At 42.5% G+C, this 23,518-nt stretch overlaps 1 protein-coding gene across 4 annotated transcripts in view; it reads right to left on the bottom strand.

The window, feature by feature from the left end:
* Positions 1–23,518, bottom strand: part of LOC119135322 (mannosyl-oligosaccharide 1,2-alpha-mannosidase IA) — a 67,163-nt gene that overhangs the window by 18,272 nt on the left and 25,373 nt on the right. For all 4 annotated transcript variants that reach the window (XM_037272787.1, XM_037272786.1, XM_037272788.1 and 1 more), the window contains 3 exons: positions 14,291–14,387; positions 3,700–3,815; positions 3,146–3,226 (listed from right to left, as the gene is read on the bottom strand). In XM_037272787.1, the coding sequence (XP_037128682.1) occupies positions 3,146–3,226; positions 3,700–3,815; positions 14,291–14,387 (294 nt within the window). The remainder of the gene's footprint in view (positions 1–3,145; positions 3,227–3,699; positions 3,816–14,290; positions 14,388–23,518) is intronic.

The raw sequence follows: 23,518 nt of genomic DNA, 5'->3' as shown, positions 1-23,518 counted from the left end.
ACCGCGCACAGCAAATTGATATTCATTATGTGGCTAATGCAGACCGCTCGCTTCTTCAGAATCAAATATTGCAGGAACATTATGGAAATGATGTGCAGGTGCAGCGCATCTGTTTCTCGCCACGCGCAGACTCCAAAACACTTTTGCAATTATTTTGGCACGACAACGCAGCAGGTTTGCCTCGTAAGCTAGGTGGAATGCTAACGTGCTAACACTTGTCACATTAACACAGTGTAAGATCCCAACACGTACAGTATCAAGACAGATGGTAATACATTTACATTACGCCCTGGAGACGGGTAATATATGCTGTGTGAATTGACGCTTAAACTAGCATGTTAGTAGTTGGTATGGTAACGTCATACTGTAGAAAGATAGTATAAAATAATGAGTCGGAGTTTTCCACAAGAAATGTAAATTGATCCAATTTGCCAACATGGCAACAGTTGGTATGCTGAATAGCAGCTTTGAACTGAAGGCACTGCTCACAAACGATTCTCCATCATGCCTTGTCGTCCGTGTGCTACTATTGGAAATTAATCTTGATGAAAAATGCTAATACGCTAACAGGTCCAGGCTTAAAATGGTGATTTAACGTCTGAGTTTCTACTACTCTTTTCTCTCCTGCTGAATTGAATTCATTCTTTGTGTGAGCTCTGGCCACTGCCCAAATGAGTCTGCCACAATTGGAACCCTGCAGTGAGACGGATGAAAGGTGTGATGCCTTTAAGGGGGAGCGACAAACAAATCAACTGCGAGGACTCATTACAGAGCTCTTAATGACGTCCGCCTTATGGCAGAAAAATCTTTTTCTTCCCTTTGGTTCTGTCACACTGTGGGACCCAATCATGAGGGTTTTTTTTGTTCAACGTGCCACTGTAACTACTCGAGATTGGCTTTACATCAGCGGACAGACCATCGGCAAGAAAAACATGAAGCTGTCAGTTTTGCTGCTATGTAGTATGAATAAAACATGGAGCTCATGCGGACGCCCGCATGATTGACTGCCGACACACGTGAGCTGCCATGTGACCTACCAGATCTGAAAATTGGTTTGTTTGAAATGCCATTGAAGTCAGAAAAAATCTTCAGATGGAAAACCCAACAAGACTTGAGAAATTAGGAAAACTAGTGTTAAATCAAAAGCTTCTGAAAATCCACATTGTGGTGGCCTTGCGATACAAGCTGAATGAGCACATCACAATTCAAGCAGCAACCATGGAATTATGCTAAATTTGCTAGCCAAGGGAACCTGACTTTTTTAGCTAACACTTTTGTTACAAAAATACATTGATTTATGAGAGCAAACATTCATCTTTGTAATTCTGTATCATTTTGTGGAACTTTGTATGATACTTTAACATGTAGCGTTTATGCTAACATTGCTAGCCCGCGGAACCTGACTGTTCCTTGCACAAATGTTGTAGCTAATATGCTATTTAAGTACTAATACAGGGTAGTCATTCATCCCCATCACTCCAGAGTATAAAGCCACACGTATGCACTAAAAGAGCATCGGGTGAAAATGGGTTACATCCAACGTGTTCCATTATATCACATATGTGTTCACATTTCAAATCAATTTCCATTAAAGCTGCCGGAGACTTTCTGTAGGCGCTTGCCCCATTAGCTCGTGCACAGCCATAGCATGTAGTCGCTGTTAAAAATAGTCCACCTACGGTGTGAGGGTGGGAGCGACGAGGATCGGTGGAGTCTTTGCCGCGGGAAGATGCTTGCTGACCTCCAACCAATCTTCACGGATAATGAAGGTTTGTCTTGCTAACCTCACTCCATTCTTTTCCCACTTCTCCGTGGTGTGAAGTGGCAAACGGTATTGGCAATTTTTTTTTATCAGAATAATGTAGCCGTAAATATGGTAACATTGGAAGGCTCCATTAACTTTTTGACCTGTCCATCTTGGAGCTATTTATGGTGTTTTGTTTCTAACGTAAATGTAGTTACACTATAGCTGAGAGCTTGGAGAACTCACTCCATTCATTTAGCACGTTTTGTTGTAAATCTATAAATTATTTTTCAGTAATTTATATTACCGTATTTTTCGCACCAAAAGGCGCACTGGATTATAAGGCGCACCCTCATTGAATTTTTTATTTTAGGAATTATTTCATATATAGGGCGCACCGGATTAAAAGGCGCATAAAATAGAAGCTATACTGCAACAAACTGAGGTTGACTAGGGTTGCGGTATGCATCCACTAGCCAATAACCAATGAGCCCTCTGTAAACAATCGCGTTTCTCAAACAATCTCCTATAAAATGATCAGAACTGACTAAAATTCGATCTAACACTGGTACTGCTTACCTATGTTTCCCTTCCATATCGATCCGTAGATTTACTCGAAACATTAACAGAGCAGCCTATTTTGACATGAAATAGCCTTGTGCGTATAGCAGCTATTATTATAGCATTAGCCACCCGCAAACTCCCATGAGCCTCAGCTCACAGACCCCCATGAGCCTCAGCAAAGTGTAAACAATCGCGTTTCTCAAACGATCTCCTATAAAATGATCGGAACTGACTAAAGTTTGATCTAACACATTGGTACTGCTTACCTATGTTTCCCTTCCATATCAATCCGTAAATTTACTCAAAACATTAACGGAGCAGCCTATTTTGAAATGAAATAGCCTCGCGGGTACAACAGCTATTCGGTGACGCCCCCTGACCACAGTTGCCGTAATGTTGGGAAGCGATGCGACCTTGTAATTTACTAGTCGTACTAAAACGTACTGAAACATATTGGCAGAGCACTGTGTACAACCAGTATGGATCAACAAATTCATCAATTGATAAGGCGCTCTGCATTATAAGGCGCACTGTGTTTTTTTGAGTAAAATGTAAGTTTTTAAGTGCGCCTTATAGTGCGGAAAATACGGTAGTTGTCAATATAATGTGAACACATTAATGCTGAATTTGCCAAAAAACTAGCGATGTTAAAAAAAAAGCTAAGTCCATCTTCGTACGCAACAGCACACATGCTCACACACATTGTACTTTTTATCACACACTTCCCAGAAAGTCTTTTCACCCATCAAAGTTTGAACCGGGGAAAAAAAGGAGGAAGTGGGTCTCGGTCGGTGGGAGTGCAGCGGGATAACACCACGAGACATCTATTCATCTTACCTCCTCTCCCGTCAGATAGTATGCCGACAGCAGCCCGCCGACGTAGCGGATGTTCACCTCAAAGAGCGACGCTTCGCCATTCTGCAGCGAGAGAGAGAAAGAGAGCGGGAGATCGTCACTTGTCAGCTTTGTCATAAAAGAGAGAACATGAACGCAAATGATCATTAATAATGTCACCAACTAAATTAACTCGTCGGCTTTATTTTGTCGATGGTGTATATTTAGAAAGCGATAGTGTTCGATTTGCATTGTTACATCAACGGAGAAATGACAAAAATGGAACTCGGACGGCTTGTTTGATACACAGTCAACGCACTGATGGCATCATGAGTAAAATATGAGCAAAATCTGTGCCGCATACACAGGAGAGACAATGTTTTTTTTAATATCACATTTCCAAGGATAAATACTGATATTTGAGCATTTTTTTCCTTTTAACTTGTGTGTGTTTTTTTTTTACATGTCAGCCATCTTGGTTTGAAGCAGCAAATGATAAGCCATTGATGTTATAGTGGTCATAAACACATTTAAAAAAAAAAAAGTGACTGTCTTACCGAGGTTAGGTCCAGGTTGATCCTGACCCACTCCTTGGCGTCATTGTACTCGTCCAAGAGTCCCATAATGTAGAGCGTATCCAGCGAGTCGATGATGGATGCTCCTCTCAGGCCACCTGCGAGCACACCAGACAAAGTGACTAAGTGCCACGTGCCGTGATTTATGACCACGAGCGCAGCGGCTCGCTAACGCTGCCGCGGGAGAAACATTTATGACATCCGTATTTGGGTACAAATGAATAAAATATACCAAGTTGTCATTGCACCGGGAGGAAGATTCAAAGCGACGTAACATGGGTGATTCTCAATAATAATGAAAAAGATGTCAGAGCAGGTGCTTTATCATTTGAATGATGCTAGAATTTCATTTATTTATCTTGAGCACTGCATGCTGCTGTAAAATGTTTTTATTTTTTTCCCCAAATAATTTTTTTAGTTTTTTTTTTGTATTTAATTATAAAACTTGACATATTTCTACTTTTGTTTAAAGTAACTAAAAATCATGTTGCAATTTAGTTTCGAAGTTTTTCCTAATAAATGTATATTTATAATTTTATAAGTTTGATTTTATTTTTAAAATCTGATAAAACTTCATGACACTTTGAATATTTGTTTTAAAAACAATTCAGTGTAATCTGAAAAACCGCTGCCAATTAATTTGACGCTGGATTAGCGGCCGATTAATTGATTCATTGGCACTGTCATTGTGATTCATGTCACTTCTTTTTTCAGTGTGCAGGTGGTCATTTGCTTACTCAGCGCTTTGGGCCTCAACAGAAGAAATGTGGAAAATTCCATACGAGGGAAAAAATAACCCAACCTTAAAGTGAAGAAGATTGATTGCGCACCAAGACAGACGGAGCAGATCAATCCATCAATGTTTGTTCTCGGGGTGCCTACGTGAGCTGATAGCGCGTTTCTTTTTCTTTTACTTTCTTTCCGCACAAACGGAAGGAGAGCCCCGGGGACTACTGACCCTGGCTAATAAATGTCGCCTGGCAAGTGCTGGAATACACATGCGCAAAACTGCACCCTGATCCCTGTGTGTTTTACATTTACAACTTTTTTTTTTCAGATTTTAGTGAAAAAGGGTTTGTTTTATTTTGAATAATACAATTCAACCTCATACGTCATACAATTTTCACACTTCAAAAAAGGCTCAACATCAACACGCTATCGCCATGTATTCATTCATCACGCTTGTCAAGTAGCGGTCAGCGACTGTCACGGGGGGGACACATTAGACCACCGCCGTCAACACCATCAATCACCGACGTCGTCAAAAGACGCCATCTTACGCACACACAGACACGACTACACACATTGTGCGCAGTTCTCTTTGATAACATTGCCGGGGCTGTGTTAGAGGCGACGATTCCCCCAGGCCACCACGTTAGGTACACCCACGCAATGAAAATAGAAGAGTTGACAAGAAAAAATGAAAAATCATTCATTCTGTTATTAAGCTTTTTTCTATTAAGGTAAAAAATGAAGTGTCTGGCAATGTTCAAATGAGATTAGCCCGATGAGAAGTGAGAGCATCATGTAACAGATAAAGTTGCAGTAAGTTGAGCGTTTTGGGTGTTGCGGCTGATGCTAATTGATGCAGATGCCTGGCTTCACACTCATCACGCCATCCTGTTGCCAGCGGTTACCGCCATCCAATTATCAATGGTGGGGGGCTATGGGCGTCTTGTTAGCGCTAATGCAGTCTGGCACCATGGGAGCGGGGTTAGCGTGTCGATGAGTCACCGCGGCGTTACCGACGACGAGCCGCTTGCTATTCAAGACACATGTCTGGCCGTTTCGGTGGATAGGTGGGAAAAAAAAGCCTGCGGTGGTGGCGGCAGCGGGATTAAGAAAATCCAGTGGGAAAATTGCGAGTGAGAATGAGAAATGTCAACGTGTCCATCAGTAGAGATGGCAACCGATCTATAGTGTTCCGAGGTATTGGAAGAGAGGGGCTAATTCATTTCATTTCTGAAATTTAAGATGTAGGCTAGATCGGGCGAAGTCAATTTTTGTCATTTTTAAAATAAACCTTGAAAATGGAGTTTAGGAATATTACAACTGGAGATTTTGGGGGCTATGTTGAGGCCCCTCAAAAGATAAGGATCATTTTAAACGACTCCAAGGGGGCTTTTCACCCCTCCTGATGCTTCACTTAAGTGAACCAAATGGACTTGTGTAAAAGAATTAAGATCTACTTCAATCACAGTCATTGATTTCAAGCCACTTTGCGTTTAAATGAGCGGTGACACGATGCCGTAAGCTACAACGACTGATTTCCAGTCCAGTCTTTTACATTCCATCATGTGCTTTATCTCCACCCGCATTTTTGGCTTCATCGGCGTCTCTTAGACGCGAACGGACGTCGAACCGGGCCTTCGACCGGCAAGCTTTTATTGCGGATCGATACGCGATCAAACACGGAAGAGCGTCTCGCACACATTAACTAAATCAAAGGCTAATACTGAATTGCAAAACAAGCCAGACTTGATTAGAGCTGGCGTTCCGTACACGGCGCACCTCAATCTAATCGTCTAATTTGGCGCCCGGGGAAAAGAGCGGCGAGTGTGTCAGGATGGCTGATATGACAGCCTCTCAGATGAGATTACACAGTGTTATCGAACACTCGCATCCTGCCCACTATCCGTAAGCCTCCCGTGCATCGATCATACACACTCTCCGGCGGTGTGAGACGGCGGGGTAGCGATGGTCAGCATGTTTCCGACGCCACAAAATCTGACAGGAGGTAAAAGCCGGAAGATCTGATTAGCCTTAAAAAATAGCAGCAAGCCGTCTGATTACTGTACACTTTGCCAAAATGAGCAGAAAATGTCAGATTTGAAACAAAATGGCAGACTTACTGGATCTTTTCTGCCATTTGTTCGAGAGAAATCCAGACATTGCGTTGGTGAATTTCTAAGTTATCAAAAAATTGTTGCCAGGTTACGCCCACACGTATTAACTAAAAGTCAACGATTTATTGTCGACCATCTGTCTACTGTGCATGGTTTAAATTTGGGAGCAATGGGCAAAGTCGTTATGACTATAAGTTTGCCTCTAAAGGATAACTTAAAATCAACTAAAATCAACAAAATTACACTCACTTACTGGTGTAATTTCAAAACACAATTAAAGAATTTGTTACATTTATGAGTAACAGAAAACTTTTTAAGTCATGTGACATGTGGACTTAGGATAATAATGATAATTCAATGGCGGGCCATCACGATTCAATCCTTTATCATTTATCAGCTTTCACTCGATAAAATTGCCGACTCCATTTTGAGGAGGAGTATGCTAACTTATTTTAGCAAGTAGCTTGACTGTGAATTAACTCTTAAGATGGAAAGCTATAGCTTAAATCCTCATTCGCCTTTATTTTCACAACCAATTACATAAAAAAAAAAAAAAAATCCAAAATATTTTGCGTTATGGCCTTGAGGAATGTCTTGTCTGCGCAACTCAACATCACATGAAGCCATTTCCACTTTGCCGATGGCTTTTTGTTTTGATTGTAGCATCACCCTCCTTCCTTTCCAGGGCGTTCGGGGGGGCAGTTGGGATCACTCATGTCCTACCCCCAACGACCCCCCCGTGACTGTGACTCGGCGCTTTTCAAGTGTGGACTGCTGAGCGAGGTGCAAAAGGTCCCCTAAGCCAAGCAGGACAAAGGGAATTCATTTCACGCAGCTTCGCCCTTTAATTGTGACATCGCCTTTGCCGCTTCCCCGTTTCTTTTGCGGCGAACTTGGAATTGTAATGGTGGCAACACAGAACACGAGGCGATAAAGGGAAAGCGATTGAGACGCGGCGGGACTGCTGAGGTCAGGCGGGCAAGTCTTTGCTTGAGGACTCAAACACATTTGTACATGGTGTCTGTGCACTGAGTGGCAATTCCAAGAGACTCAGACCAGATTATGGATGAAAATCCACTGAATATTAACAGGTAAACGTTTGGAAACGTCAGCATGATGACGCTGTTTTTTTTTTTTCCGGACCAACAATAACTGAATCCAAGACTGTAGTCTAAATTGTGGTGAATAGAAACATGTACAGATGTGATTGGGCCGAGGGTAACCGGATGTGACCGGCTACACTGAAGCAAATTCAGTTTATTTATAGTCAGCTAAAACCGCCACCAGCTTAAACGTTTGGCGAGAAATGTCGGTGATTAGAGCTGCCAAAGAGCGATTACAACGCCATGTCTCAGGTCGTGGTGACGTCACCGCCGTTACAAATCACCCCCCCGTGCTGGACGACGTCATCGCAGACCGATCAGTGATCGGATTATGCAAAGAGGGATTTGAGGCCGTCGGGGGAACAACGTCAAATCGTTCGGGTCTATTTGACCCTCACCCTTGTCAGCATCAGCCTGCCGTGGAAGCGTTACGGTAAAACGGAGCACAATCCCCCCCGTAATCCTGCAGCATCGTCATACATTTAGCGACTCGATTTTCATCATCTTGGCTATAATCCCTTTGCAGAGGCTTGATGACGGGTCTGCATTCCCCTGAAGGGGAACTTGCTGTAATCCCTGAAAGAAAGAGGACAAATGGTGGCGGTGATAACGACAGGCGGTGCCACATTTGTATTCTTTCAGTCTATGTTTTTGCTTCACGTTGGAATTTGTCCAATTAAAGGAGTGAGACACAATTTAGATGTCCAAATGTTTGACAAGGACGGCTGCTAATAGAGCAAAGTCAGCTTTTATTAAACCAATCCAGTGGTGTCGTATCCTTTCTTACTACATCCCATCCCATCCCATCGTACCCCGTTCTGTCCAATCGAGTCATATCCAACATCATATTCTCGACTATCACATTCTGTCCTGTATTGTACCTTGTCCTCGTACGTCTTATTCCATCATCCTCATTACAGTATATTTTGTCTTATCCTGTCAAATCCAGTCGTATTGCATCTTATGTTGTTTCATAATAATGCATCCTATCAAATACGATTGTGTCGCAGCCACCGTCTTATCAAAGTGTCGTCTGTTGTGCCACCTATCGTATCGTGGTTTTTCAATTATCCTGTCATACCCTGTTCACTGGTATCATATCCTTTTGTACGCTCTTGTATTGTAGCTTCTCCTGTCGTATTACATCTATCGTACCTAGCATAGAGCTTTGCATTGTGTTTATTGTATCCTATTAAATCTGATCCTTTTGCAGACGATCATATCATGTCCGTTTGTCGTACTGTATCATATCGATTGTATCTTATCATACCGTTTATTCCATATCTAGTCCTGTTTTGAAATTCACTTCCAGGCGTTATAAGGAAAGGCCTTGGTTGCGAATGAACTTAAAAGTCATGTCACAAAATTAAATCATGCACACAAGCACAAGTTTAAAATCCCGATGCAGGCTGTAAATATTATCTCTTTTAGCTACATGACACAAATTGCCCGCGGGCCAGACTGAACACCCTCTGGTGTATATCATTGCTCGGTATGTGTTCATCATTATTCCAATCATCGTGCAGAGTTTAATATATACTATAAAAAATGCCAAGCCAGCAGTTCCTGCTTGACAACTTAACTGGGCAATTTTAAGAAGCGGGTATGGATGAGCTCCCTGTGGGGTGCGCGTGTACAAGATAGCTATTTGTCACCTAAATGCAGGTTGCTATGGAGACAGATGATCTCTTGCACACAATGACGGGGGAGCCCGGAGGATATAAAAATGGATGGCTCGGAGATGGAGAGCGGGCATATGGTAACGAGCCTTTCGCTCTGCCAGCGGACTGTAATGCGACAGGCTGCCGTGATAGGCACCATTTGTGAGGCGTTTTCTATCAAGCTGCCAGTAAGTGATGGTCGTTGCTCCCTCACTGTTGTTATGGTGGGCCTCTTAAGGACCGGGAGCCAGGCCCCATTGAGAGGTAATTGTCAGGAAGGTGAAGGTGGGTGGCAGGGGAAAACCCATCTATGCCACTGAAGGTGGCGGAGACGGCTGAAGGTAATTACTGGGGGAAGCGGTTGCCAGTTGAATGCTTTTAGGAGGAGCATTTGTCATAAAAAAATGGCAGTGTATTAGTGTCACGGAGAAATGAGACCAAATCGAAAAACAGACCAAGGTGAAACTGACACTTTGAAGTTCATTCCAAGATGTTGAGGCATTAAGACCAAGATGTTGAGGTGTTTGGACTTTGTAGATTCTGAAAATGATTCTGAGGTAGTTTCAGAAGAAAGATGTGGGTTACTCAAGTGATCCTTGGGGACCACCACGGGCACCATGTTGGTTAGCCCTGCCTCATATCTTGTGCTGGTATTTGCTTTTTTAAATCTTTACAGTATTTTACTTTAGCCTAGAAGTGACCAGAGATGACTAAAAATGAATAAATACTGTGAAGTATGTGTGTGTCCATATGAGCTCAGTTACGATCCCAGGCTAACTCCTTACCCACTGCCATGCACTCCATCATCCAAGAGCAGATATCAACTGCTTTGTGAAGAACCCTCGGGATTCTCCAATAAACGTTTAAACTGTCACCGGGTATACTACTGGGGGTGAGGGGGGGGCTGCCGGGTTCATCCGTGCACGTTTTGCATTCGAGGAGATGCTTCTGCAAAACGATAGCCTGCTGCTCTTTAATGATCCGATGAGAATCTCTCCGTGTACTGAAGCAGGTCTCAGCAGCATGTGCACCCCCCCCGAACCCTCTCATCAGATAAATATTTTGCACAGTAACTCTCAGAGTGGCTGCTCTGTAGCAGACTGCAATGTTCTGGGGTTTTTTGGGGGGCTGAAATACTGACCCAATCCTTAACCTAGACAAAAGATTCAAAGCAACCACCATCAACAAAAACCTCTTTGCCTGTGCCGACCGGATATTCTGGAGCAATTTATTTTCAAAACAGGCCACTTCTGCGGTGTAATGGATAACAATCCGGGGACCAACAGAGTGAAAGAAGCCCAGAGTTAGATAAGGTGTAATGAGCTCGTATATAGAAGGTGCTGGAAGCTGGAAGAAGAAGTGGAAAATCTGAGCTAGCTCATACCGTTTGCCGTCAAAACGAGGTTACATCGGGATAGTGTCCAATGTGATTTATTTCCCGCAATAAATTGAAAATGAAACTCCTGGTTTGTGTGTGAACAAAGTTATATTCCGGCAAGTTTTACCATCTTCAGGCCACATGATTCTTTTAGACATGGGTATGATAACCTTCAAACAGGTCTGAGACATGTAGCCTCATTTTCTAAAAAAAAAAAAAATGTTTATGAAGAGTGAAGAGAGAGCTGTTAAGTAAGGCTCAGTTTCCCAGCAAACCGAGGCTACAATGGGATCACGTTCACAGTGATTTATTTCCTGTTGCAAATTGAAAAAGAAGCTTCTGGTTTGCTTTTTTTTTTTTTTTTTTTAGCATGCTCCGACGGTGAAGTGGAAATTAGTTTTCTGGGCCAGTGAGTGTCAGAGGTTCTGGTACCGTTGACCTCTATTTGCCATGCAAAGTTGTTGGCTCTCTAGTCTATCAGTGTTGTTATTGTTGTAGCTTAGCGAGGAAGAAAAAAACACAATAAATCCGTGCTTTAGCAAAGAGTTGACTTGAGGGATTAATTGTCAAGATGTGGCCTAGTGGTAGAGTGTCCGCCCTGAGACTGGAAGGTTGTGGGTTCAAACCCCGGCCGGGTCATACCAAAGACTATAAAAATGGGACCCATTGCCTCCCTGCTTGGCACTCAGCATTAAGGGTTGGAATTGGGGGGTTAGATCACCAACTGATTCCCGAGCGCGGCACCGCTGCTGCTCACTGCTCCCCTCTCCCCCAGGGGATGGATTAAAATCACACGGGGATGGGTTAAATGCAGAGGACAAATCTCACCACACCCAGGTGTGTGTGTGACGATCATTGGGACTTTAATCTTAATCTTTAATGTTTCCCAGGCTAGTAACTGAGAAAAGGCACCCGAGAGCAGCAGAGTGTCCCGCTTTTGCTAATGTTCCCCCAAACTGCTTTCGTATGCAAACAGAACTTTCCGTGTTTGGGTCTTCCAGTGCCTGATGCCAAACAAACACAAGATGAAGATGCGTAGCGATGAATGCTAAATTTCACAATTGAGTTGAACACACTGACAACTAGAAATACAAACAGACAGTTTTAGACCCTTTTGGGCCTCCATACTTCAAGCTAATATTCAGCATGATTGAAATTCACTACAGTATATAATACCTGAAAATTCATCATGCGTCAATATTAATGTTGGATTGATAATCCCAACGATAGACATCAGTTCTAGCAGAGGCAGATTAAAACATGACCTCTTTGGCAAAAGATTTATACAAAATGAAAGTTAAAAATAAAGAATGTCAAAGCTGTATCAGGAATAAATCCTCGTAAAACATGACCTCGTTGCCCTGTCAATCGTTGGAACAAGGTCTGGTTCTGGAAGTTTTAACTTCACTTCAATTTGTTCTTTGAGGAGTTATACTAATATCCGAAAATTATTCAAAAATTTAGCACCGGGGTCAACCGAGCCTACGCTCCACTGCTAACCAAACCCTCCTTTCCTCTTCGGAGGTGCCCCAAGCACAACTGAATATTTAATACACTACGGAGATAAAGTGAATTGAAAATAGTCAATGTCTTCTTACTTTTGTTCCGAGGCAGGATAACCAGATTGAGCTCGAAGCGTTACAACATAAAACTGAACTGAGATGAAGTCGTGCGAGAAGAGGACAAGGTTGAGGCTCCACGGGCTGCTGCGAACATCTCGTCTTTGGCTCTTTTGAGGCACCAACGTTATCTCTGTATCGACAGCCTTCAGACGCTCCACGTGGAAGCCAATCATCCCGCATACGTGTTTACTCTGGAGGATTACGTTTAAGAACACAGCAGCCAATTTCATACCTGGCTTGGCGCAACCCCCCATCCTACACACACACACACACACACACACACACACACATTTAAAAAAAACCGCCTTCAATGTGACATTTGCGAGGGAAAATTATGCTCTTTCTGCGATCTGTCGTTCGCTTCTCAAAGTCTCGACAGGAAGCAGGAAAATAGAAGTATTGTGATGGTTTACGGACGTGTTGTACTGCTTGTTAAAACTTTGTGGATCAAGGCAATTAACAGATGAAAATGAGAAGCAAAATTTTGGCTTGGAGCTTTGACTACCTTTCTTGATGAGTTTGGTAACCTTCAGTATTTGGACCCATTTCCAAAAACAAATATTTTTTTAGTTGATTCGATGGATTTGATAAGCTCCACTTTGAGATGAGGATTAAATATATGTGTTGAGAAGCATTGGCTAAGCAATTAATAGGTCTGGTTAAAAAAGATCAATCTTTCAGTACTAATTCGTATCTCGTTTCGGGAAAAAATAATAAACGTTTCTAGTGTTGTGATGCGTACATGTCGTGACCTCCGCTCTTAATATTTGTTTTTCGGCTTACGGAAGTGATTTGATGCTGGATGGACGCGTAATTCTACTCATCAACAAAGGCAATTAGCAGCGAGAAGACAAGAAGCAAAACCTTTGCCCCCTATCAAGTATTATTGTCTGTGTACATTCAAAATAAGATGTCCACCGCTCAAGTCGATTCACTACTAAACGAACAAAGCTAGAATGTAAGAGTTCTATTAGGCTAATTTAGCTGCTTTCGATATCTGCTCGCCTCTTTTGTTGGTGTTAAGGAGCAATTATTTGAACCCTTTTTCATTGATTTTCGGGACAAAAACAAATGGTTGCGTTTAGCCAAAGAACTTTATAGTGCCTGGGCAAGAAATTCTAGCTGGCCACTAAGGCAGGTTTAAAAAATATTTTCCCAAAAGATGCTTCTCAGTGTTTCGGTGGGTATCCTGTTTACAGCAAAAATATTTTTCAATATATCAACGGATGTCATAATCTTAGATGGGTGTGATGACCTCCATTTTGAGACCTGTTTTTTTTTTTAATGTTTTTAGACATGGGCAATAAGGTCCACTGTTAGACTAATTTGAAAATATAAATTCTATTGAACAGAGTATTCCTCAATTTTTAGAGCTGTTTTTGAACAACACTTAGTTAGGTAAATGGCCTGTTTGGACCTGTTATCAAATTGATGTGTTTTTAGTGTCTATATGGGAACTTTTGATCACTTTTAAAATTGTGTCAGTTTGGTATCTTCAGTTTTAGATGCATTTTCAAGAGGGGGGTAGGTCAACCACAACTTTTCAACCTGTATTTGAAAAATAACATTTTCATGGCTTAACTGGACGTGATAACCACTTCTTCCAGTTTTTTTTTTTTTTTTAATAAATACTTTTTCAGTAGTCCGTCGGGTTGGTTATTCGCCGCTTTAATATGTTTGCAAGAAGCTGATTTTTTTTGGTATGTCTGTGAATTGGCATAACCTCGACACTTAGATCTATTGTTGAAACAGATGTGATTTTACAGCGAGGCAAAAAAAATATTGATTTTTTATGTATAGGCTGGTATGTTGACTTCAGTCCATTTTCAAAATGATGTGCTTTTAGGGTACTAAAGATCAGTATTGTCAGTCAGTCCCATTGAATTGCTGTGACATGACCAAATGAGGAATAATCTTTGAAAAGGGCATTCAGCCATTGGAAAGAAAAAAAAATCTGACTTACCAAACATGTTGCCAATATGCCCATTCTTCGTTAAAGGCCGAAGCTCATTCTTGCCCCAGGCATACTGCTTGTAGTTGTCCCAGGCAAACTTCATCATCTGCAAAACAAAGCCACACACACGCACACACATGGCGTCAGTGGACTGACGGAGCGCACATGTAATTAAATTTGTCGAGCTCCAGGCGACTGGAATGATAGTTTATTGATCAGCATGGCAGAGGACAAGCGTGCAATTATGCCGCATTCCGAAAGAAAGTAGGGCTGACGTTCATCCTGCAGCCATTGAAAACTTCACAAGAAATCACAAGATTAAAGGCAACATTTAATTGGCTCATACAAGATGGGAGCAGATTTTCTTGAACAGTTTCTCATCTTGGAAAATGATATAATCGCTGATGCCAGTCATCATCGATGCGGCCGGTGAATGACGCTTCGATGTGCTAATTGAGAAGAACAACGCGAATATTTCACGGTTTGTCACTTTAATTAAAACATACCGGTATGAACAACACCCTGGAGTGGAGTGGCAGTCAATCTGGATTGGCTGTCATTGAGTTTGGCATGATCACTAGTCAGTCTGGACTGGGGCTGTGTCAATTTGAGTTGGTATTTGAAAAAAATTACAAATATCGAGGACGATAATCAGCGCGGCTGATAATCGGTTTATCACGAAACCAATTTTCTTAAATCGTCAAGATGGATTGTTGAAGGCACTGCCTCCTTAACAAGTTAATTCATACAAAGTATATAGAATGCCAATAAACTCAATGCATCATAATCCCTCAAACTTTGTCATACCATATTGAAACAAATCGTAATGGCATTAAATCAAACTGAATCGAATCGTTCCACTTTAAAAGAAACTGAATTGTATCAGAAAAAATATATATCACAATCACAAAAAAATTGGAGACCCTAACAACGCAGTGGGGGACTTGAAATTGTGCTTGAAACCATCAACTTTCATTTCCAGTTCATGATGATCTTAGGGAAACTTGTTAAAAAATGTAACACTTCTCTTTTCATTTTCCTAATCACACAAACTAACAAATAGACTGTGATGAAACCACGACCTCCGAACCTCATCTGCGGGAGATGCCAGATGGGGACAAAAGAGTGTGACAGCGTCCCGACGCGACGTTGCGCAATCAAAGAACACTACAATGTCAGATTTTCCTTTTGATATTCTCAGCCTGTCTTCAAGCCTTCCGTCAGCTCCAAAAACACAAAGTGATTAGAAATAAATCTTGTTCTTTTTTTCCAAAGGCGCTACAGAGTCTATGTCACAGTGAAAACTGAAGCGGCAAATTCAAATTAAAAACCTGACTGAATATAAAAAGACAGAAATTAATGTGGATCGTTCAAGTGTAAATTTGGAATAGTCGCCAGTCCATCTGAATCGGTCACCGGACATTCAGAGCGGGAATCAAGTGTTAAATGTTTCATCTTGTACCGCTCCATTTTGATCCACCATTGAATTCCAGATATGAGCGTCGGAATGTTTTTGGTATTCCGCGAACGTTGGGCGGTCGCCAGTCAAGGTTAGAAGGGACACGGCAGGCGGGCGCATTTATCTCAGCGTTGGTCCTCTCCTATTCCGCCAAAGTCAGCATGGATCCCGAGTTCCATTTTCAGGAAACATCACAGCTACTCTGGTCAGAAAGTGTCATGTCCTCCAATCCTTCATCTTATACTTTGCCAACTTTCATCCTGGCACACCTTCAACTCTGAAAAACTTCACAGCACCCAAAGAATCAACAATCGCTGCATTGATTTTCCTCCGGCTACCCGATGGCCACACTTTCTATAGTGGAATATTCCATTGAGGATTCCTGTTAGGTTAGGACGCAAAAAATGCATCAAATCATAACAGGCCTTGACAAATCTCATATGTTTTGCTGCTCTAACAGCCTGGATGATTCACATTCTCTGCTCCTCACTAATGACCAAAGCAATCAGTGTGGGAATCTGTGGCGGTTTACAGTCAACCCGATAGTGACAGCTGAGCTCCCACATATTCGCTCTCGCATACTCCCAGGAGAGGTAAATCACTACAGTCTGCATTTTTCTTGACAACTAATTAACGCATATCTTGGTTGCTTGTAACCAAACGAAGGAGTTTATCAGCGTTACAGCGAGAGAGAGCTATGTACAGTATAGTATATCGCCAATCAATCCTAATCTGGGGGAGTGGTTGCCAATGAGTCTGGATTGCTCGGCTGTCGATATGGAATCGCCACCAATCGGTAAATGTGTGTCCAGTGAGTCTGAATTGGTTGCCAGTCAATCCTGGAATCTTTCAATGGGACTGGAATGGATTCAGAAATGGTCGACAGTCAGTGGATAGGTCACAAGTTTATTTGGATACCAGAAAGAAAAATAGCCGAGTGATAACATAAATCACTGAGAACATAACTCGATAAATCAGGTTGTAGAGGTTCAAGGCATCACTTTGCCCACGAGACATGAGCATTCCATTGAGTTGTTGACTTCCAGGGTCATCTTGTACGAGAGGGGGGTGGGGGGGGGGGGACACGGGGACTTGCATGAATATTTATAAAGCCCTCATAACACTTCTTGACACTCGCCGGAACATTTTATAATGCGCTTGTTATGTTTGCTTCAAGCTAGGCAGGCCTTCCTTTCATCCGATGGTGGATGCCGAGACTATAAATCACGCTGCGGTCCTGTCAAAACAGTTCTGCCGGAAGGAAACAATCAGCTTCGTCCAACGAGTTCAGATATGAACTCACCCAACCCCTGTACGTTTTCGATCCCAAGACCCGGACCTGACCTTGTATTTCCTACCTGATCCAAACACAACAGCAATGCTCGGAGGCCATTCTGACTCAGCAGCAGTAAACTCACTAGCCCAAATCTTATCGCACCTTTTAGCCCCTTTCAGTCTTTCCAACATATTCGGCGGAATTACATGGTGCCCCCAAGCCATGTGCTCACTCTTTGCAGTCCATCGCTCTGAAATATATATATTGTATTTCTTTCTTCAATTTTTATTTGATTTCAAGTGCAAATAGAGTGTTCACTCGGTATATCGTGGTTCACCTACCAAAGGTGGCAAAGTGTTTGATATAAAGACACTGCAACCAAAAAACAAACTGTAGCACATTAGCCGAACCGTACTACCCGGTGACAACGTGGATCAGGTAGTCACAAAATATGGAGTTGTTTTTCTAAACTTCTCAACAAACTATGTCCTTTTGTTTGAAGGATCTAAAAACAACAAGAACAAATCTAAAGTCTAATTCAATAATGGAGTCGGTTGCATGCACAGATAAGCAGAAATATCCTCCCGGAGGAACCTTCTTCTTACATTTATTATCGCCTTCAGAAGGCATGAATATAAAACTAGTAGATTACATCAGGGTTTTTTTTTTTTTGTTGTTGTTTTTTTTGTTGTTTTTTTGCTGAGCTGTGTGGAGGCAGGTGGAAGAAAGTTTCCTTAAATTTCCTTTTTCTCACATTAGAGACGACAGAGGACATCAGTCATCCTGTCGGGGCTGTTTGACAGCACCGTTCCGTCACATTAATGAAACTCGCAAAGTCCAAAGTCGGGGAAAAGAGACCTTTTTCTTTGGGATGCTGGGGGAATGGACTTGCCGCCCTTGATTGTCTACAAAGTTTGCACAGAGCAGAGCAGGCGTCAATCAAAAACAAGGGGGACTGATCTATACTCTCTAAGAACTGATTCTTGAGATCAGCGATCATCCAGTTACGCTTGAACCGGAAAGTCCAAGCAACAGCGTTGCGTTTTATTTCTAATCCTAGAATTGAGTGGCATCGCTTTAATTGAAGCTCCCTCTTGTCAAGGTTAACATCTTCAAATGCTTTTGCTTTTTTTCTGTGTGGAGGGATTTGAGAGATACCAAGGGAATACTTGATTGGATGCTAATTCAGCTAATGAAAAGGTGTCTCAGTTTTTAGGGATGGAACTTTTGATTTAAGATCATCAAGCTGGGAAAATGTCACTGACAAGAAAAGCAGAAAAATCACAACTTTTATAGCATAGATTGCATTTTCCTGCTGAGTTCTCCCAGCAGATGCTAAATCCGTTTGGCGTCTAGGAAAAACTTCCCTGTACCTGAGATTCAATCCATTTTAGCCACTAAAATGCATCCTGGGAGCAGCGGCGAATGAGTTAGAGATTGCCGGCTCTTGCTTTCTCGGGCAACGCCATTAAAGAAGATCCACAGAGACAAGCAGAGGGGTCTTGCCTTTCCGTTTGTCGCACGACAATTCTTTGAGTGTTTTCACTTTGTCCTGCTTTCTGTTGCCTTTTGTCCTTGTTGCACTTGTTCGCATTTCCTTGGGATTCCCCTGACATTTCCACCTCAGCTTCCATTTCTTTCCCACTTGTTCAATCTTCAGTTGGTCAGTTTCTTCTGTAGGCCGAATAGTCTAAAATACAAAACACCTATCAGAGGTGAAAATGGAAGAAAATGCTGGTGAAATGTTGCAGCTTCTACTCTTGTGTAAGGAGTTTCACAAGTTGGAGATCTATTTCCTTAAGGATCTATCTCCTTAAGGATAAGTTGAGGTCATCCGTGACAACGTTTGGACAATTATATCTTTCCTCTCTTCAGCCAGATAAGAACTGACCTCGATTCAATTATATGAACCAAAACACGACCAATTCCAACATTAACACGTATTCTATCCCATTTAGAGTCTAGAAAGACTGTCGCCTGTCCCAGCTGGCTTTGGACCCCTCCATGATTCCACCACCAATCACTTATTAAGGGTCTGAGAATGGTCAATAAGGCATCCCAGCTGAATTTTCTCGCAACCTATTGGTGTTCAGGATTGAAAAATGATACCCTGTTAACTAAGTGAACCACTACACTACCAATTCCATTATCCTTCATCAATCTTCATTCCAGTTAAGTGTCTCGGAGAGGATCTGGAGCTCCAATTGGCAGCCTCCTTCGATCCCTATACCCAGAGATGACAGCCAGTTGGGGATTGGGACAGGGATCTCATTCAAAGTCAACTATGTGAACAACTACATGTTGAATATTTAGTATATATTCACTGGTAATCCATGCGTACATTTATAAAGAATGAAAATGCTAATTCCAAAATATAGTGTGATTGCATCAGAGGGTTTAAATGACTCAAGCTTGCAAGATCTCCACTGTCGCCTTCTTCTTCTGACACTTGGAAAATTGTTGATTTTAATATTGGAGGCATCCGTCATCCTTTCATGTCGGCGTTGTATTCCTGCAAAATACTGATAAGCCCAGTGAAAAGAAAAAATGATCTCCATCAATGCGCCGATTGTGATTAGGTCTACAGGACGACGCAGTACAGTTCCGAGAAAAAATGAAGCATTACGGAAAAGTGTTATACATCTTCGGGAAAATGAATAAATTGCTCGAGATTTATGGCTTGGCTCTGTTTGTACGAACTCCAGAATGTTCCCAAGGGTCATGCATGTGAATGTGGGTGATACATTACATAGTAAAGATATCATTTCACTGGACTCACTATTAGGTACACTTGCAGTTCTGATTTAATAGTCAGAATCTTCTTGTGCCTCATGTAGCCAAATAATACAAAATTGCATAAAGCAATTCCTTTCTCTCCTATAATCAACATTTAAAGGATCATCTATGCTTAAACTCACCGGCACAAAACTCTTCCGTTAATGTTTGGCTAGTCGAAGCATGCCGGGGCTTCCCCTGTTTATCAGCCGCCATCGTGGGTCGATAGGGAACATGACGGGCCACGCGCTGGCAGATACGGCGCGTCTCACTGACCGCGTATTGATTGCGGCTAAAAATCCCGCCCTAATCTAGAACTGATCGATGGAGCATTTTTAGCCCCAAGGCCTCATGACGTGCTGTTGTTTTTAACAGATGGCATTTGAAACTCCTAAGTTTGGAGCTCAAACATCTGTCCCCTGCTTTCCTCTTTTAAAGAACTCTTTTGTCACCCATCTGTCTATCTTATCTGCTTCCAATTAAAGCGAGTGAGTCAATTCTTTTTTTCCCAATTTCCTGAGAGACCCAGAAATCATCATCAAACCTTTAGCTGTTTTCTTTGTCACAAGCTCCGCCCCCGGTCATCATGCTAATAAAAGTTATGTCTTCTTTACAGCAGCATAACAATGCTAGATTGGGGTTATGTCTTCACATATAACTTCATAACGGGAAGTACATCGTTCGCACAAATAAAGCTTAACAACCTGCAGACCACAATGCCTTTTTGATAGCATTAAAATGCCGCAGTTAGCATGAATGTGCTCATAAAGCAGAAATTTGATTCAAGGTGGGTTTAGTTCCAGAGCGAGCAAGTTAACTTTTGCGACAGTTTCTCGATTGATTTCTTTGTCCAATGTTCCATTTTGTGTTCTTGTCGCGCCCTCGGTGAGAATCCTTCAGACGCTTTAAGAAAGTTTGTTTAGTGCAACTTGAAAAAAAATCTCAATTTTCACCCTGCAGAGTTGTCCTTGGCAAGATGAGAAAGGCTCTATCCTCAACCTCAACCAAGGACAGCAGAACTCTGCAGTCCAATGACGAATCATCACCACATCGAAAGAGAAAGTCTACAAAATCGATCAAGGTTTCAGTGCTAGCTTGGGCCCATATAGCACACTCAACATACAAGGGAGGCTCAATTATGACCGGATTTAAGTCCCAAACTTGTCGTTGGAGCTTAGTTAACATTCACTTAGCTAATAATGAATTAGCACAACTTTGGCAATTCTCAAATACTACTTACCTTGTCTGATCACGGCAAAAGCTTTGAGGCAGAGATTATGCTGTAAACTTCGTTTGTAATCAAACATTTTGGGTTAAATTACTGTAATGCGAAAATTTCTCATGTTGACAGCAATGGCAAGAAATAAGCCACGGTCAAGTAAGTCCAATGGACACATAGTCGGTCGTCCAAATGTACTTTTCGCACAATGCATGCATTCACGCTATCTCCAGAATTTCATGGAATTAATTGACAGAAGCAATCCAGTTTAGACTTCATGAAAGCAAAACAACCTCAAAGCTCTGCGCCTCCATATTGACTTTTCAAAGACATACCGTGAGTTTGCATATTAAATATATGGGGAAACGGCATTCTTGGCATGTTTAGGCGGACGGCAGGAAGAAAGACGGCACGTTGCGGCTTATCCATGAAGGCAAATGTGACGTTTTAGTGGCGGTCGTTTTTAAAGAACCTCGCGTTCACATGTACGGCCCCACCGCCTCCATCCTTGGCTCTGATTAGCAAACACCTCGAACCATTGTCCCTTTAGCGTCGTAAACGCCGCCAGATAAATGTCTCGCACGCGCAACATATTTCATCCCTTTAATGCTCGTCGCCGTACCCTTGGGTGTACACATACGTTTGCCTTTTATGGCCGGTGAGAGGTGACAAGAAGGATTTAAACTCGTCCCCCTGTTACTGAAAGGGGGGGGGGGGGGGGGGGGGGTCACCCCGGCCACTTTTGATAGCTTGCTCAGGGGTCATAAAAGAGGAAAGATGCCGGAGTGGCTCAGCGGCTTGTAAAATAACATTGTTCTATAATGGCGGGAAAATAACACGCTTCTTGCTAATAGCTTTGTATGGTTTTCTAGCATAAAAGCAGACACAAGCTTGCTTGTAAATGTGATGAGTCATCAAAGTCTTTTTTTTGTAATTGAGCATAGTTGTGGTTCAAATGTGGTACAAAATCTCAAGGACACGAGGTCTAGCCTAAGAGCCATCAAAAAGTCAAAGAAACGCTTTTCAACACAGGAAGCCCGCTATTTCGGTATCAAGCGACAGATTTGTGACGGTTGTTGATGGTTTGTTGTTCTTCATCATCTTGCCAAGTATCATGTTCCACTTCCTGGGCGCATTGCATCTTCAAGCTGCCAAAAACGAGATGTGGCCATCACTTGCTGAGAAATGTCAGCAAAATTCGATGACCTTTCCATGGACACAGCCAACAGACACGCGTGATCTATGGAAAGCTACAGGACTGTTGCCACGGTAACCACACCCCCAAGAAATTGCGATATGGATGGGGCCCTACTCGAGTCCCCGTAGAATGGATTAAATGATCTACTTGCTGCTCTTCCAGAAACAATATTGGCAACAATCACCGTCCTAAACGCTTCTTTGCCATCGAGCGAGTTGGAAAAAAAATGCTGCCACACTTGAAGCTGGATGTCAGCATTAAAACACATGCAGTGAATACAAAAGAGAGCCATTGGTATTTACGACCTGCGACAGCACGCTGCTTTTTACCGCCCTGGTGATTCCACCTTCGGGATGGAGAGGGCCCACATGACAGTCAGTCATCCAACCACCATATTGATCACCCCCCCCGAGGTAAACGTGCACGGCCTTCTTCCTCGCTATCCAACCACACGCACACGACCAAATCTAAAGCCTTTTCAATGCCATCCCGTGACATGAGTGCCGTCTACCGTACCAAAACACAGCCCACCCACCAGACTGATCCTATTACGAACTGCATGGGTTCTTGACCCCTGCCAGCCTCGACGCAGCATTATTTCCGCTTTCATCAGTCAGGGCGGCAAAGCAAGGACGACAAGCTCCTTCAAGACTCACCAGAACAAAAAGCACGCACGCAATCCATTCTGGCGCCGCGTGAGGCGGCGAGAAAAAAAACTTGTGAGCGTCAGATGTTCATTAGGAACCTCAGTGGTGCAACAAATCAGGTCAGCGGGCTGCTTTTTCTGCTCGTTATGGCCATCCCAAACACAGAGAGCTCATTCATCACGGGGCCACCCCGGTGGGTAGACACACTGTGATGTTAATGTGCTCCCAAAATCCTCACCAAAAAACACACCGGTAAACAAGAAAGTGGCCAGACAAGGTCAAGTTGATGTCTTTGTTTTGTTGTGAAATCCATTGCAGAATTTTCTTTACACGTGGACAGATCGGTACAGGAAATAGATGGATGCAACTTTTGGGAGTAAATAAAATGATTTTTAAATCAAATATTCCGAAGAACATAGTGATGCAAAAAAACGATTTGGCTAGTGAATATACATTGGCCTCGTCTCCGTGGGTGAGGACAGCCAACTTTTTCTTGGATGTGCAAATTCCAAAAGGTGAAGCTCACTTTTTGGCAAGTATAATAAACCTCCATTGTTCTCGGGAGAGGTCAAGATAAGACTTATCAAGACCAAAACGATAGTGCCGTTGCGGCTCCTCGCGTGATATTGACGTGTATTATTAAAAGGGACAGGAATTCTTACA

The sequence above is a fragment of the Syngnathus acus genome, chromosome 16, assembly GCF_901709675.1.
Source record: "Syngnathus acus chromosome 16, fSynAcu1.2, whole genome shotgun sequence".
Classification (NCBI taxonomy): domain Eukaryota; kingdom Metazoa; phylum Chordata; class Actinopteri; order Syngnathiformes; family Syngnathidae; genus Syngnathus; species Syngnathus acus.
This window is presented reverse-complemented; position numbering and strand designations above follow the sequence as displayed.